Source organism: Hyperolius riggenbachi, chromosome 7 (genome assembly GCF_040937935.1).
Source record: "Hyperolius riggenbachi isolate aHypRig1 chromosome 7, aHypRig1.pri, whole genome shotgun sequence".
In the NCBI taxonomy this organism is placed as follows: domain Eukaryota; kingdom Metazoa; phylum Chordata; class Amphibia; order Anura; family Hyperoliidae; genus Hyperolius; species Hyperolius riggenbachi.
This window is the reverse complement of record NC_090652.1, coordinates 51907780-51924047: the sequence shown is the minus strand read 5'-3', so window position 1 is coordinate 51924047 and position 16268 is coordinate 51907780. Positions and strand designations below refer to the sequence as shown.

Below are 16268 nucleotides of genomic sequence, written 5' to 3'. Positions count from 1 at the left end.
TAATTTGTGGCAAAAAAAAAAAAAAAAAAGATCTATAGATCATTTCTGTGTGATAAGTAACAATAAAGTTATTGGCAAATGAATTGGAGGAGAGTGATGTGAAGATTGCCCTGGTTTTTTTAAGGGAGAAAAAAAACTGTGGTTAGGAAGTGGTTAAACTGAGAGTATTATCCAGTATGTCACCCACCCATTAGGTGGTTGGAGAATATGGGGAATATATTCAATAAACAGTAATAAAATCTTACCAGTGTTTATGCAAGTAGTGTAGCACATGTAACATTATAGAAGCATGCACATGTTGTGTTCATAATACAAATAGCATTATTTGTGCAATGCATCTATGCTATGGGTCAGGTGGATAGCGTTCTGGTAAGGCTCTGGAGCTTTGATGTGACTTGAGCTTCCTGGCTCAAGCCAGTGTGTTAAACAGTAAGGAATCTTTGGGCAAGGCTCCCCAATGATCCTGAGCGCTCCCTAAGTGGCCACAGTCCTAAAATGTTCTTTTTCTTGTCTTATGCTACTTGTGTGAGCACTGGTAACGTTACTATGCACTGGCTAAGCACAGCAATGTTACTACTGGTTATTGTATGAAGCCTATATGAGGTCACCACATAACTACTGGTTTGTATAATGACACCATAACTAGTGTAGTAGTTGTTTTTTAAACTTTGTTTTGTTTATATTGATTTGTACTGTCCTGCAGTGCACTCTGATTAAAACTGACCTGTTAAAAATAAGCTAAAAGAGGCAAAGGTCATGACTATGATGATACTAGTATGGCCAAAATCAAGGTGTAGGGCATTTGTCCAGTGCAGTCCAGTTTAATCAGTAGGTGGGTGTGATAGAACAAGTGATAGTCCTCATGCAGCATACACATATATCTCAGACTCTGAAATAGAGGTATTACCACCACAAGCACTATGTTGTTCCAGAGTTGTACCAGGATGCTTATAATTGGTCTCCTGGCATTTCTTTTACCTGCTCTGGTCTCTAGAGCAGCTCCAGCCTTAGAAACAGGTAAGAGTGCTCTTACTTTATCAATTGATTTGTATGGCTGTTTTATGTTATAGGACTGACAGCGTGTTTAGGCCAGTGAAATCCACACAGTTCAATCTTTTTTTTTTTTTTTTTTTTTATTTAGATTTTTTACTTCATTAACCACATGTTTCTTAACCACTTGAGGACCGCAGTGTTAAACCCCTCTAAAAACCAGGCAATTTTTCTGTAAATGGGCCACTGCAGCTTTAAGGCCAAGCTACAGGGCCGCACAATTCAGCACACAAGTGATCCGCCCCCCCCCCCCTTTTCTCCCCACCAACAGAGCTTCCTGCTGGTGGGGTCTTATCACTCCTCCAGTGGTTTTTTATTTTTTTTGTTTTTGTTTTGTTTTTTATAAATATTTTTTGCATTATTTAATAAATACATGTCCTTATTTATTTAAAGGGGTACTACAGCGAAAAACTGTAAAAATGAGCCATAAATTACTTTTCTCCTATGTTGCTGTCACTTACAGTAGGTAGTAGAAATCTAGTTTTGGACTAGTACATCTCTTTATAGGGGATTCTCAGGGATATATTTATTTTCAAAAGCACTTAGTGAATGGCAGTTGCTCTGTCCAACTGCCCAAAAAATGTGTAGGAAGCAGGGAAGCTGGCCAGCATTATTGTTTAAATCCTATTTCAGAAAAATCTTTATAAAGAATAAAAGCCTTGCTGAGAATCCCCTATGAAGAGATGGACTAGTCCAAAACCTGTCACTTCTGTCAGATTTCTACTACCTACTGTAAGTGACAGCAACATAGGAGAAAAGTAATTTATGGCTCATTTTACTCTGGAAAAAATGTACTTCTTATTTGTATATGTTTGCACATATTTTAAATTTTACAGTTTTTTGCTGTAGTGCCCCTTTATTTATTTATTTTTTTTTTAAACTCCCTCTCTCTCCCAGCCAGCCAATAGCGGTGAACGGCTGTCATAGGCTTCAGCCTATGAGAGCCGATCACTCTCCTATCTCCCAGGGGGACAGCACTGCCTTAGATTGCAGCAATAAAAGACGACGGTTTTGGCGTCTCACAGTCTCCCAGCGGCAATCGCATCGGTATGCGCAATCTCTCGCAAACCACGCCCCAAGGACCTTACAACGATCGGGGTTAGGCAGTCCTGGGGCTGCCGCTGCGTCCACACCCACCAGCTTGACGTGGTCGGCAAGTGGTTAAAGGATTCGGCATTACAAGAGAAAATTGCATAGATCAAGTGGAAAATACAATGAAATGTCACAAACAACTAATAACAGCATCAGGTTTAAATGACTGGTGGTTGAAGGATGGTAGAGGCAAACTAAATATATTGCATAGTATTCACTCACAAACACTAGTACAGAATGCATTGAAATTCTATACCTCTAAGGCTTTGTTCAAATTTAAAATCAAAATCACTGATGCCAGCTATTTTCGATTTTTTTGCACATTTTTCCCCCTCCCGGTGCTTACTTGCATGTTGCTATTTTCTGTAGAGCGCTTTTCAAAGCACTTTTGCAGAGCGATTTGTTTTTTCACTTCCTGACACAAGTCAGGAAGTGAATTCTTTGACCTGGAAAATAATACAATGTACTCATTCTTAAAAGCGCTGGGGAAAACACTATACCAATCGTTTTTTTAAGTGTTTTGCAATTTCCCTATACCTGCCATTATAGGGAAATCCCCAAAAATGGTACAGGAAGTGCGTTGCTGTGCGGATTGGAAACTAACTCCAGTCCTCAGATGTGAACACTCTCAAAGGGAATCATTGCACAATCGCTTTTAGGGCGATTTAGAAACATATTAGGACAATTTAAAAAAAAACAAAAAACGCCCTAGGTGTGAACAAGCCTTAAGAGTTATTGAGACATCTAACCCAAACTTTATTGAACTAAGTAGGACATTTTCTGTTGGTATAAACTAGTTTTTTATAAGGTAGGTACTTTTGGACCCTGGTCTTCCAAACCTCCAGCGTAGGGAAGATTGGGGACATCATACACAGTTTAGCTGCAAAGAGTGTCTCAGCGAGAAAGACTCTATCAAACTTGGGCAAATCTTCATCCAAAAGATACGATATACATATTTATATCTAAGGAGGCTGATGAGTCCATCACGTCATGAAGGTAATCTGTCACTTGTTTCCAAAGGAAGGAGAATCAATGGGCTGGGGTGGGGGAATTTGGGGCTCAGAGAAAGATAGCTTTGGTGCAGTGTATAAATTTGAGTGAGTTTCATGTTGAGGCAGGGGGAAACCAAACAGGGGTAGAGAGCCAATCCTCCCATTCTTCGTCATTAAGTTGAATACCTGCTAGTGTCTATTTGGATGGGGCAATATGATGTTCAAGAAGTTGAGTCATCTTTAATGGCTTCATGATCAATGAGACACCAGTGTGGAAGGCCAGAGAAAAAATGTGCACGAAGGGCATGCTGTAGCTGAAAGTACATACACTGAAAAATTGGAGTGAGTGAAAATTTCTTCTGGCGCATAGCAAAGGGAAGGAGGTTAGTGTTACGTAACACCCTTGCCCATGTATCGGACATTAGAGGTGTTATCTAATCAACATAATTAAGGGAGGTAGGGGTTCTACCAGAGGGGAGACTGGAATTCCCACGTACTGGAGTGGATTTCCTTACAGGTTGCGTGCCCTACTTTAGTCGCTTGGCATAAGATTAAGTTGTTTGGGGTCTTGGTAGTGAGATTTTCCTTTAATAGTGATGGCAGAACAATTCACCAAGAGAACAGTTCCCAGGAAACTTCCGCATTTCTCCTATTCACATTTAACATTAAAGTCAATGGTCAGCAAATTCAAACACAAAGCCCTCAATTTGCAGGGTATGTTAAGGAGAACAGTAGGATAAAGAAAAAAAAAACTTTTCAAAAAGACCTTGCAGTTTTGGAGAAAACTGATTTTAAAGTTATGATAGGAAAAAAGTGTATATTTAAACATGGTTAAATCGATAGTGAAAATTTACATATATAAAAAGAAAAAGCAGTGAATTTAATGATGGGTTTTCCAGGGGGTCCACACATAGTGCATACTGACCACCTGGAAACCCCGTGGAAATGTGGCAACGCTTTGGCCAGGGATTGCTATACAGCTGCAATATGGCAACTTTACCGATTTTTTGTTCAGAGTGTGGGAAATAAAAAAAAAATTAAGTTGGGTACCCGCTCCTAAGCCGCTTTAACCCCTTGTCCCCCATGCAGGCTGAGGAGTCCCGGCCATGTAGGGCTTTGTACCCTGAGCTATACCAGCCCGCATGGTCCATAGTTTGAGGGGGCTCTGGAAGAGAAGGGCGACCAAGCTTCCCCTTCTCTCCCAGAGCCCTTGTCCAGTCCGTTATTCAAAAGGAAATAAATATGGCAGCTTCCATATCCATCTCACTTCAGGTGTCCATTAAGAGATGAATAAACAGTTAAAGGGACCAGGGCTGTCAGTTGCTAGAGACGTTTAGCTGCAGAGACTGCAATATGTGATCATATTAATATAGCTACCTTGTAACTAAAGGGATGCCAATTTATTGTAAAATCACATATTTACAAATAGGATGGATGAATGTATTTAAAGGACTTACGAGGTGAAAATAAACTTCTGAGAAAAACAATTATATCTATCTTACTTCTCCTAAAAATGACTTTTTTAGATATCCCACAGTTTTATTTTATATTTTAATCTAGTTTTTAAGTTTTAACTGTTTCATTGTCTCTGCTCAATGACACATTCATTGTAGTATGCCAGAGCTCAAATCTATGAATTATTGACTCTTTATCTCTTTCCTGCTCTTAAAAGCCATTTACTGACAGAAAAATGTTTTATGGCTGTAATTACTTATCAGTGAGGGTTATGCTATAGTCTGACCCAGTCCGACCCAGTCCCGACCCAGACAGAAACTGTCACTTACATATTTGATTTTTAACTTTTTCAGGCAGAGAAAGAAAAAAAGGAACACAGCCTAGTTATTTGTGTGCTAGGCACTGTACATACACATGTCTATCTCATCATGTCACATGTCACCTCGTAAGTCCTTTAATTACTTATTTATATTAAAACCCAACCCAACCATTCACATTTTTAATATCCCTTTTCAGACAGGCCATTTCCTATTATTATAATCCTAACATTTGAATAGCACTTTTCTCCTGTTGGACTCAAAGCATTCAAGATAGAGTTGCAACCACTAAGGGCGCACTCAAGTGGCCACCCTGCAGTGTTAGGAAGTATTGCACAATGACTTCTTACTGAATAGTTGCTGACCCCAGCCAGGATTCAAACCCTGGTCTCCCATGTCAATGGCAGAGCCCTTAATCAGTACACAAGCCAGCTACTGGTCTGCATTATTGTCTGACTTATGACCATTGCATCAAATAACCCTGGAGACTCAGTGTTAGATTTGGCTGTCCAGTTTATAGCATTTACATTTCCTTGTTGTTGGAATGTGTATTTGGTAACAACAGGCTATTATGTGTATAAGTTGCATTACCAGCTATAACCACATGGGGCTACAGTATATGCAATTCAGTTTTCTCCTGACTTTTCTCCTAGGAGACAATTTATCATCTTCTGTTTAAAATAACTTTTCAGCACTTTGCAATTAAAAAAAGTATCAAAAAGTAGGTGAAAAAATATTGTCAAAATTATTCTGGTAGCTTAAAGGCCATTTTATTGATAAGGTGTGGAAATATCTCCTAGGAGAAAATGTTGGATAAAAAGTGAATTGAATAAGGGTCTGTGGGCCAGATTTATCAAGAGTGTCTGAGACAAAATATTGGTAGGTTTTTAGAAATCCATGCAGAACTGTCTCAGGCATCTTAAGAAATCATTACGTAGTGCAGATACTTTATAAAACTGTTGCAGAATAGGAGGAGCTAGGAAGGTCTCTCAGACAGTGCAGTGTGTGAGGGGAATTCCTGTTGCCAAGGTAACCAACACACCTGCTGTATTGATAGCAGCAGGCTCTGAGGAGGAATTCAGCAGGAGGGAGGCGCCCTTCACAAATTATGCCTAGCCTGCACTCTGCAATCATGTCTAGTCTGCAGTTCTACTCCTGTAGAACTGCTATCAAACACTTCTTAATCTGCACCAGTTTAGGGATGGATTTGCACTTCTCTTAACTGTAGTGCAGCTCTAGAAATTCATGCTAAACTGCCACTATTACCTAGGATTTAGGAAGGTTCTTATTATCATGCAGAACTGTTCTCCCTGCTGGTTAGAAAAGATGAAGAAGAAAAAGCTGTCGGTAATGCGTTGATAAATCTCCCCCACAGAGTGCAGCGTGTATTTTAGTAGCAGAAGTTTTTTTCTACTTAGTTTTCTGCAGGTTGCTATATTCACACCTTGTCAATAACATGCCCTTTAAACCCCAGCAAGCAAGAAAATGCAAAGCATTAATTTGATTGCATTTTTTCTACTACTTTCGGTACTATTTTAATTGCCAAATGCTGAAAAGTGATTTTAACAAAGATATTAAAAATTATCACCTAGGAAAAAACAAAGGTGAAAAAGTGAATTGTATGTGGCCCTCTGGCCCATATGCAATTCCCTTTTTCAACTGAGTTTATGAAATGTTCAAACTTGTCAATAAAATGCCTTTTTAAACCACCAGCAAGAAAACAAAGCGCTGCGTAATATGTTGGCGCTTTATAAATACAATAAATAAATAAACAAATACTCAAAATAATTTTTATAGTACCTTTTCATCTACTTTTTGGTACTCTTTCCATTGCAAAGTGCTAAGAAGTTATTATAATTCAAAGATGAAAAATTATCTCCTAGGAGAAAATTCAGGAGAAAAAGTGAATTGCATATGGGCCCGTGTCTGCAATGTAAGTTATCAATAAAGTGGTTGTCTTCTTGGTGTGATAGCCAAGAGCCCTCAGCCATCAGGTGCTGATTAATATCTGTTTCTCCTGCATTCTACATTGCTGCACATTTAGAAGCTAGTTTATACAGCCTTTCTAACACATATTTTATTAGATATTGTTTGTCACCATGAAAGTGTGGAAAATGGACTGATCATAAACACCAAATCGTCATACCAGGAGGGGGAAACAGTTACACTGGACTGCAATGACAGATTTGGCATTGAGGAGGAGCCAGAAAATGCAACGAGGACATGTACAAAACATGGTTGGCAGCCTTCTTTAAAATGTATACGTAAGTACACCTCATAACATATGCACATAGGTTGCACTGCTCTCCTGCAGGTTGCCTTGGAGCAGAGCCAGCCTACGATATGACCAGGGGGTGGTCAGGGCAGATAGAGGGGGGACTGGGCATGACATTAGTGGGAGAAGGTGTGACAGACTTGGACTCAGGAGCAGCTGAAAGTCGTCTTCCAAGGAAGGAAGAAGGTGGTGGGGTCATGTAGGAATGTAGGAAGGCACCGGGGGGGGTGTTATTTTGAGAAGTAATACAACTGTTATATTATTTTGTTGTATATGTTTATGTTAAGAGCCCTTTTACACTTGCAGGTAATTCCTGCATTGTTTTACCCTATTTTACCAAAAAGGTCGCAAAAGCGATGCAATTCCATGGAGACTTTCACAATTATTGCAGTCCATTGCAGTGCGCCAGACATGGCCCATGCAAGCGCAGCAGCGCGTTATCCTGAACACCGCACTTGATGCACAGTGCTTGGGGCAATGAAAGTCTATGGGCGACACAGTAAGGCTAATTTCACACCAGGACGTTGCGTTAGAGGGGGCGTTAAGGTCGCATAACGTCCCCCTAACTCAACGCCTGGTGGTGCTGGATCTGGACGTCAGAGTGAGCCGCGTTGTGCAGCTCACTCTGGCGTCAGTGATGTCGTGATGCGCACTCTTGTGCGCATGCGGCATCATGTGGTCCCGCCGGCCAATCGCCGCACAGAACGGCTGCTCCAGGAAGTAAACACTGCACGTCACAACGTGCAGTGCATATTAATTAGCCATGTGCCTGGCCGCTCTCCGCTCCTCCCCAACATTACTGAGCATGTGCAAGCAGTCTAACGTGGCTCAGCCGCGTCTAAAGTACTGCATGCAGTACGTTGTCTTGTGACGCAGCGTTACAATGTAACGCAACGTCGGCACTGTGAACAGCCCCATTGATTTTTCATTACTGTGCGGTGGGCTGCGTTACAGGCTGCTCTAACGTGCGCCTGTAACGTCCCACTGTGAAACCAGCCTAAGGGTAAACGCCGGAGCATGGTGCACCGCGGCACATGCGTGGACTGTCGGGAATCCCAGTGATGTACTTATTACCTAGCTGTAGGAGTATTGCAGTGCACTGCAACACAAACAATCCATCTAGTGCAAAACCGGTCTTACAGTTACTGTCACTAAAGGATATGTTGTGTCTACCGTTTGATTTTTCCTTGTGTTACTGGGTTGATCTTTTGTACAGTTGAAATATTTCCTGTGCAATGTTGTGATTGGATTCATTTATTGCAGCAGGTCCTCTCTCAATTGTTTCAATTTTTTTAGAGGAGTGTAAATTAACTTTGCTCACCTTTGATTTCTACAGGTGTGAGATGTGATAATCCTCCAGATGTACAAAACGGAAATTATTATGTTACTTCAGGGTTCCGTTATCCAACAGAATTCGGCAGCCACATGAAATATTTTTGCCTTTATGGATATGTTAATCTAGATGGAGGAGATCCTGGAGTAACCTATTGTACGAAGGATGGATGGAGCCCTGAGCCGAGGTGTACCAGTAAGTGTCATCCTTTATCTCACATAAACATCTAGGCACATCTTTTCTGTAGGAAAGGAAATATATATATATATCACATGAACTTTGCCTGACCGCCCCCCGCATCACCCAGTCCCATGCAGACCTCCAGGACTTCTCAAGAGCTGCTCCAACACTATGGAACTCCCTACCTCCACCCATTAGGGCAGCCCCCTCCTTCAACATCTTCAAGAAGGCCCTCAAAACTCACCTTTTCACTCTGGCCCATCACCCCTCACAAGTGCTCTAAACCCACAGCTGAACTCTGGTCCCCTAGCTTTCGTGTCCTTACCTCTCCCTCTAGATTGTAAGCCTTTGGGCAGGGTCCTCCTCCTTTTGTGTCCTACCTGATCATGCCCCTTCAATTACTGTGCACCCATGCTATGCATCTGAGTGAACCTAACTTGCCTAATCTCCATGCTCCCCTCCAGTGACTGACTAAGCATTACCTTGTACTCGTACTGTGCTGTGTGATCTGGTTTTTGTTGTATTCCTGTATTGTCATTTTGCTGTATGTCACCCCTACAAATTGTCTGTAACCTAAACTAATGTCCAGTGCTGCGTAATATGTTGGCGCTTTATAAATACAATAAATATAAGTATCTAACATGTGAAACTGGGCACTATATACTACATTATATACCCCCCCCCCCTCCTCTGACAAATGAAATGAGGCAAATGTTATATCTGATACATGAAATGTAGCAAACTTTACATCCGATAAATTATATGCAGCAAACATTATATCCAATACATGAAATGCGGAAAACAGTACATGGATACATGAAATGCGGCAAACGTTACATCTGATACATGAAAATCGGCAAATGGTACATCCGATACATGTTATGCTGCAAATGTTACCTCAGACAGATAAAATGTGGCAAACATTACCTCCGGCACATGAAATGTGGCAACTATTACCTCCAACATATGAAATGCGGCAAACCTTACATCCAATACATTAAATGCTGCAAACGTTACATCCGACATGAAATGCAGCAGCATGAAATGTGCAAAAAAGTTATCTCAGACATAATACATGCATTAGACTTTCCCCCACATATGAAACATAACATACACTACAGACACAACAGACACTTGCACACACACACAAACACACCAGACACAACACACACTGCAGACACAAAACACACACACACAGCGATCATGCTGCAGCAGGAGAGCTTCGGACAGGACGATTGCACCACACCATGTCCACTTCCCTTTTACATTACCCTGCGGCAGAGTGCACCAATAGGGTAATGTGTATTTCCCCGCCTCCCACTCAGTGACATACTTCCTGCTGGGCAGGAAGTATGTCATTGGTGTACCGTCGCTCTGCCCATGTGCGACTGCATATGAACAATTATTTACAGGTGGGAAAAAGCCATTGTGCGGCCTGTCTATTGCCCTGCACCACCTCCTGGTATCTTCCTCTCTCTGGATATCTGCTATTTGAAATGCCGATATCATTTTGTGATTATTTCACAATAAATTCTGAGGACAGTGCCTGCTGGGAATTCCTGTTTTACTACAAGATTCCAATCTTTGGTCCACTTTTCCACGAGCAGCTGAAGGTTGGTGAATTCACCCTCTGTCAGCTGCTCCCATACACCAGCTGGGCGCTTGCTAGTGCTTGACCCTGGCGGTGGACAGGTGGTCCTCCATATAGTTGCATCTGAGCATGGCGCTTGCATCTTTCCCCAGTGTCCATGGAAACCTGGAGGGGAATAGTAATTAACGCCACTGGGACTTGGGACTTTTTTTCTGGCTTTACCCTGTACCAAATCTCCTGGTGGATTCATTATTGGTATGCCTATAACTAATATTGTGTTTCTTTCAGAGGTAGGGTACACTTATAATATGTGATTTTTCTCTCCTGTAGAGACATGTACCAAGCCTTATTATAAAGACTACAATGCAAAAATATACTTTGGGTCAAGGTTTCAGTTCTATGAAGGAGACTCTCTGCGCTATACCTGTAACGCCGGATACAGAAGGAGGGATGGGAAGACTTCAGGGTGGTTGCAATGTCTTGGTGGCTTATTTACTGGAGAAAAATGCCACAGTAAGTATAATTTCTGTATTTATATAATGCTGACATCTTCTGCAGCGCTGTACAGAGTATATTGTCTTGTCGCTTAACTGTCCCTCAGAGGGGCTCACAATCTAATCCCACCATAGTCATATGTCTATGTATGTATCGTGTAGTGTATGTATCGTAGTCTAGGGCCAATTTAGGAGGAAGCCAATTAACTCATGTTTAGGTTTTTGGGATGTGAGAGGAAACTGGAGTGCTCGGAGGAAACCCCCACAGACAGGGGGAGACCATACAAACTCTGTGCAGATAGTGTCCTGGCTGTAATACAAACCAGGACTCCAGTGCTATAAGGCGAAAGTGCTAACCACTACGCCACTCAGTGCCCCATGTATATATGCATTAATGCGTTGTGTATACATGCCAGTGTGTGCAAGAATGTAGGTGTTTATTTGTGTTCTACTTATATATGTGAACTGTGATATTTTGCGATAGAGGCACTGTATACATCATAAAAAAAAACCCTCAGATGGCTACATGGACCAATATAATATAACACATTGCATTTACCATACAGCAGTCACATAACTGTATTGACTGATTGCTGGTCACATGATCACAGTTTGGTTACGTAATCACTCCTCTTCCAGCATTCAGACAAAAAGCCTACAATAAGGGATTACTATTGACTTCCCTACCCTAAACTACACATGAAAACCCCCATGCCTAAGACAGGGGTCACACTTGCTTAAAAAGCACAAAATGCTTCTCAATGCACAAATGCAGTGCAGTGGGAGCAATGTGCATTGTCCCGCAGCTGTAAAAATAAGCCACTACTGCTGCTTGTTTTAGCTGTTGGACAACCATGCATATACGTCCAGGGATAAATGCTGCAGTTATTACGCGATGCAGGTTATTTTGGCATGTGAGAGTACAAATGCAAAATCCATGGAGAACACAATATTTTGGCACTTGCACAACCCCGCGCTGCGACTGACCTGGGTGGCACCATAGACATAATGTTATAATTTCTATAGCCGCGCAAGGGTAATTCAAGGATCAATCATCGGACAATGAATTATTTCTCCTTCCAAGTTGCTTTGACTCAGAGGGAGAATAGAAATGAACGCTGCCTAGAATTTGTGCGGCCACAGGCGTCCGAGCCATTAGGCAGCTATAAATTTTCGCCTAAGGCGACAGGAAGAGACAAGGGCGCTTCTGCACTGAGTAGTGAGAGAAGAAATGCCTCTCAGCTGACTCAGGTGTCAGTTTACACAGCAGCAGCAGCAGCAGCGGGGCTGACTGGACTTCAGCTCAATGATTCAAAGAACCACAGTAATGAATGAGTCAGTGAGAGAAGGCACTCATCCTAGTCAGGGATCCGAGGAGTACAGCATCATCAGCTCCTGAGTCCAACTCCTGAGAATTCAGTCCCTCTCTCTCTGCTACTGCTAACTGCGTGGATGTAGAGACTGTGTAGCAGCCAGGCATTGACTTCCCCCCAGGCCGCCTTTCATTCAATGATTTAGGGTTGGTCCTGTGTCTGCTGTATTCAGGTTTGTTGATGTAAGGCAATGTAAAATACTAGGCTAGCTGATAAAAGTGCAATTAGAGGGCAGGCTAGCTGGTAAATATACACAGCATGATGTAGAACTCGTCTGGAGGGTCAGTGGGAAAAAATCTGTCTGGTCTCTCTCCATTGTTATAATGACTGCATGTGCAGATAAGGTCTTAAACAGGTTGAAAAGTTTTGACAGTCCCTAGACTCCAGGAGGGCTGCTTGCTGACTTGTGTAAGAGATTGGCAGGGACAGCAGTCCTATTACCAGCAACTAGTCTCTGTGTAATGTGGGACTGCAATACAGATAAACTGCTCCATCTCAGGCTATTCTCAGTCTCACTCCACTCCTCCTATCTCTGTATGTGTATAGTGTATGTCTACTGTGTGCTGTGTACAGTGTGCTCTGTGTGTGTGTGTGTGTGTGTGTGTGTGTGTGTGTGTGTGTGTGTGTGTGTGTGTGTGTGTGTGTGTGTTGTGTGCAGTGTGTGTACTGTGTGTGTGTATGTTGTGTGCAGTGTGTGTACTGTGTGTGTGTGTGTGTGTGTGTGTACTGTGCTGTGCGTGTCTAAAGTGTGTGTGTGTGTGTGTACTGTGTATAGTGTGTATGTTGTGTGCAGTGTGTGTACTGTGTGTGTGTGTGTATGTTGTGTGCAGTGTGTGTACTGTGTGTGTGTATAGTGTGTGTACTGTGCTGTGCATGTCTAGTGTGTGTGTGTGTGTGTGTGTGTGTACTGTGTATAGTGTGTATGTTGTGTGCAGTGTGTGTACTGTGTGTGTGTGTGTATGTTGTGTGCAGTGTGTGTACTGTGTGTGTGTGTGTGTGTGTGTGTGTGTACTGTGCTGTGCATGTCTAGTGTGTGTGTGTGTGTGTGTGTGTGTGTACTGTGTATAGTGTGTATGTTGTGTGCAGTGTGTGTGTGTGTGTACACTGTGTGTGTGTGTGTATAGTGTGTGTGTGTGTACTGTGTGTGGTGAGTGTGAGTGCATGCCGCAATAAGTATATTTTATGGTGAAACGCTCTGCTGCATAACAACTATTTTCTGGTGAACCCATGCCGCAATAAGTACATTTTCTGGTGAAACGCTGCTGCATTATGATTTTCGGGGGTCTAGGGGGTGGGGTTCACCACAGGAGTGGTGTTCACCATGAGGGGTGCGGGGTATGGGACTGGGGGCAATCACGGGGGGGGGGGGGGTGCCACAGGATTTCTCGCCTGGAGTGACAAAATGGCTAGAGACGCCCCTGTGTGCGGCAGCAGAGTGAGCCGTCATTCGGCTTACCCTGCGCCACGTATGTGTTTTTCTAGACATAGGGGCTGATTCACTAATCCTAACACGCTGGAACAACATGAGTTATATCCCCTTCCCAGCACTAATAAACTAGCGTGATTTAATGTCCCTGCTGGGCACGCTACTAGTGTTGGGCGAACAGTGTTCGCCACTGTTCGGGTTCTGCAGAACATCACCCTGTTCGGGTGATGTTCGAGTTCGGCCGAACACCTGACGGTGCTCGGCCAAACCGTTCGGCCATATGGCCGAACTAAGAGCGCATGGCCGAACGTTCCCCGAACGTTCGGCTAGCGCTGTGATTGGCCGAACGGGTCACGTGGTTCGGACCCGAACGCGCTCTGATTGGCCGAACTGTCACGTGGTTCGGGTAAATAAATACCCGAACCACGTCATATCTCCGCCATTTGTCTGTGGGTTTAGCTTTGGGTAGGCAGGCAGGGTAGTTCGCGCTCCAGCCACGCTAGCCAGGGTCCCCCCCAGTCATTGTGTGTCGCTGCTGGGAATAGTAGTACACCGCTCGCTCAGCATTCTGTTTACTGCCACTCTGTGTACCTCGCTCAGCCACACTATATAGCATTCTGTTTACTGCCACTCTGTGTCTGCTGGGAATAGTAGTACACCGCTTGCACAGCCACACTATATAGCATTCTGTTTACTGCCACTCTGTGTACCTCGCTCAGCCACACTATATAGCATTCTGTTTACTGCCACTCTGTGTCTGCTGGGAATAGTGGTACACCGCTCGCTCAGCCACACTATATAGCATTCTGTTCACTGTTCTGTGTCTGCTTGGAATAGTGGTACACCGCTCGTTCAGCCACACTATATAGCATTCTGTGTACTGTTCTGTGTCTGCTGGGAACAGTAGTACACCGCTCGTTCAGCCACACTATATAGCATTCTGTGTACTGTTCTGTGTCTGCTGGGAACAGTAGTACACCGCTCGCTCAGCCACACTATATAGCATTCTGTTCACTGTTCTGTGTCTGCTGGGAATAGTGGTACACCGCTCGCTCAGCCACACTATATAGCATTCTGTTCACTGTTCTGTGTCTGCTGGGAATAGTGGTACACCGCTCGCTCAGCCACACTATATAGCATTCTGTTCACTGTTCTGTGTCTGCTGGGAATAGTGGTACACCGCTCGCTCAGCCACACTATATAGCATTCTGTTCACTGTTCTGTGTCTGCTGGGAATAGTGGTACACCGCTCGCTCAGCCACACTATATAGCATTCTGTTTACTGTTCTGTGTCTGCTGGGAATAGTGGTACACCGCTCGCTCAGCCACACTATATAGCATTCTGTTCACTGTTCTGTGTCTGCTGGGAATAGTGGTACACCGCTCGCTCAGCCACACTATATAGCATTCTGTTCACTGTTCTGTGTCTGCTGGGAACAGTAGTACACCGCTCGTTCAGCCACACTATATAGCATTCTGTGTACTGTTCTGTGTCTGCTGGGAACAGTAGTACACCGCTCGTTCAGCCACACTATATAGCATTCTGTGTACTGTTCTGTGTCTGCTGGGAACAGTAGTACACCGCTCGTTCAGCCACACTATATAGCATTCTGTTCACTGTTCTGTGTCTGCTGGGAATAGTGGTACACCGCTCGCTCAGCCACACTATATAGCATTCTGTTCACTGTTCTGTGTCTGCTGGGAATAGTGGTACACCGCTCACCCGTCACTGTATAGCATTGTGCTCTGTGTCGCTGCTGGGAATAGTGGTACTGTATAGCATTTCTGTACTGCCACTGTACTGCTGCCAGTCAGCGTGTACTGTAAGGATAAGTGAAATGAGGAAGAAATCCGGTGAAAGAGGGAGGGGCAAGGGAAGAGGTGTTTCCCCTGACGGTTCACGTACAGGCCACAGGGGAGCACCCAAGAAAACCCACTCAATACCACCCATGTTGTCCAGGACAACAACCCTCACAAATCCAAAAGAACAGGACCAGATAATTACTTGGATGACCTCTCAAGCGTCCAGCAGTGGGTTAAGCAGCACCAGCACATCACGCACGAGGTCCGAGTCCTCAGCCAGTTACAAGGAGCCAGTGGGCACAAAGCTGACACAACCGGCAGCGACACCACGCACACAACTGCCAGATAACCAGTCCGATGAATTACCTCAGGACACAATGGGGTATTCGCAGGAGCTATTCCCAGCCCAACAAACTTCCACCTTTCAAAGGTCAATGGAGGAACAGCCAGAAATGTTGTGCCTGGATTCACAACCGTTAACTGTGGGAAATGTACCGCGCACTGAAATACGAGGCGAGTCCGAAGAGGACTCGGAAACCCAAATCCCAGAGCAATTTGGGCAGGAGGGGTTGCAATTGCAGGAGGTCGGCCGACAAGATCTGGAAGACGACGTTGGAGTGTGCTGCGCAGAGGTTGTTGTGGGGAGCTCTACTCCACGGCGGTGGCCCACAATGACATATGACGAGTTTGAGGAGATGGAAGAGGAGGGTATGGACAATGTGGACAGAGACCCAGATTTTGTTTGTGAACGAGAACATCGCCGTCGTAGCAGCAGCACAGATGAGTCTGTTGAAGAACACACTGCTGCACGAGTTCGCCTTGTGCCACAAGGTAGGCGGCGCGCAATTTCAGGCACCACAAGCGTGGAAGTTCAAGTGAGAGGCAAA

At 43.8% G+C, this 16268-nt stretch overlaps 2 protein-coding genes across 4 annotated transcripts in view; both read left to right on the top strand.

The window, feature by feature from the left end:
* LOC137524315 (kinesin-like protein KIF13A) overlaps positions 1-7086 on the top strand; it is a 58662-nt gene extending 51576 nt beyond the window's left edge. The window contains exon 9 of the transcript XR_011022654.1: positions 7013-7086. The gene's annotated coding sequence lies outside the window, so the exon portion shown is untranslated. The remainder of the gene's footprint in view (positions 1-7012) is intronic.
* The window catches only part of LOC137524316 (coagulation factor XIII B chain-like), a 177797-nt gene continuing 162346 nt past the window's right edge, over positions 818-16268 (top strand). For all 3 annotated transcript variants that reach the window (XM_068244039.1, XM_068244040.1, XM_068244038.1), the window contains exons 1-4: positions 818-1017; positions 6991-7170; positions 8518-8709; positions 10616-10798. In XM_068244039.1, coding sequence (XP_068100140.1) covers positions 921-1017; positions 6991-7170; positions 8518-8709; positions 10616-10798 — 652 coding nt within the window. In that variant the 5' untranslated portion in view covers positions 818-920. The remainder of the gene's footprint in view (positions 1018-6990; positions 7171-8517; positions 8710-10615; positions 10799-16268) is intronic.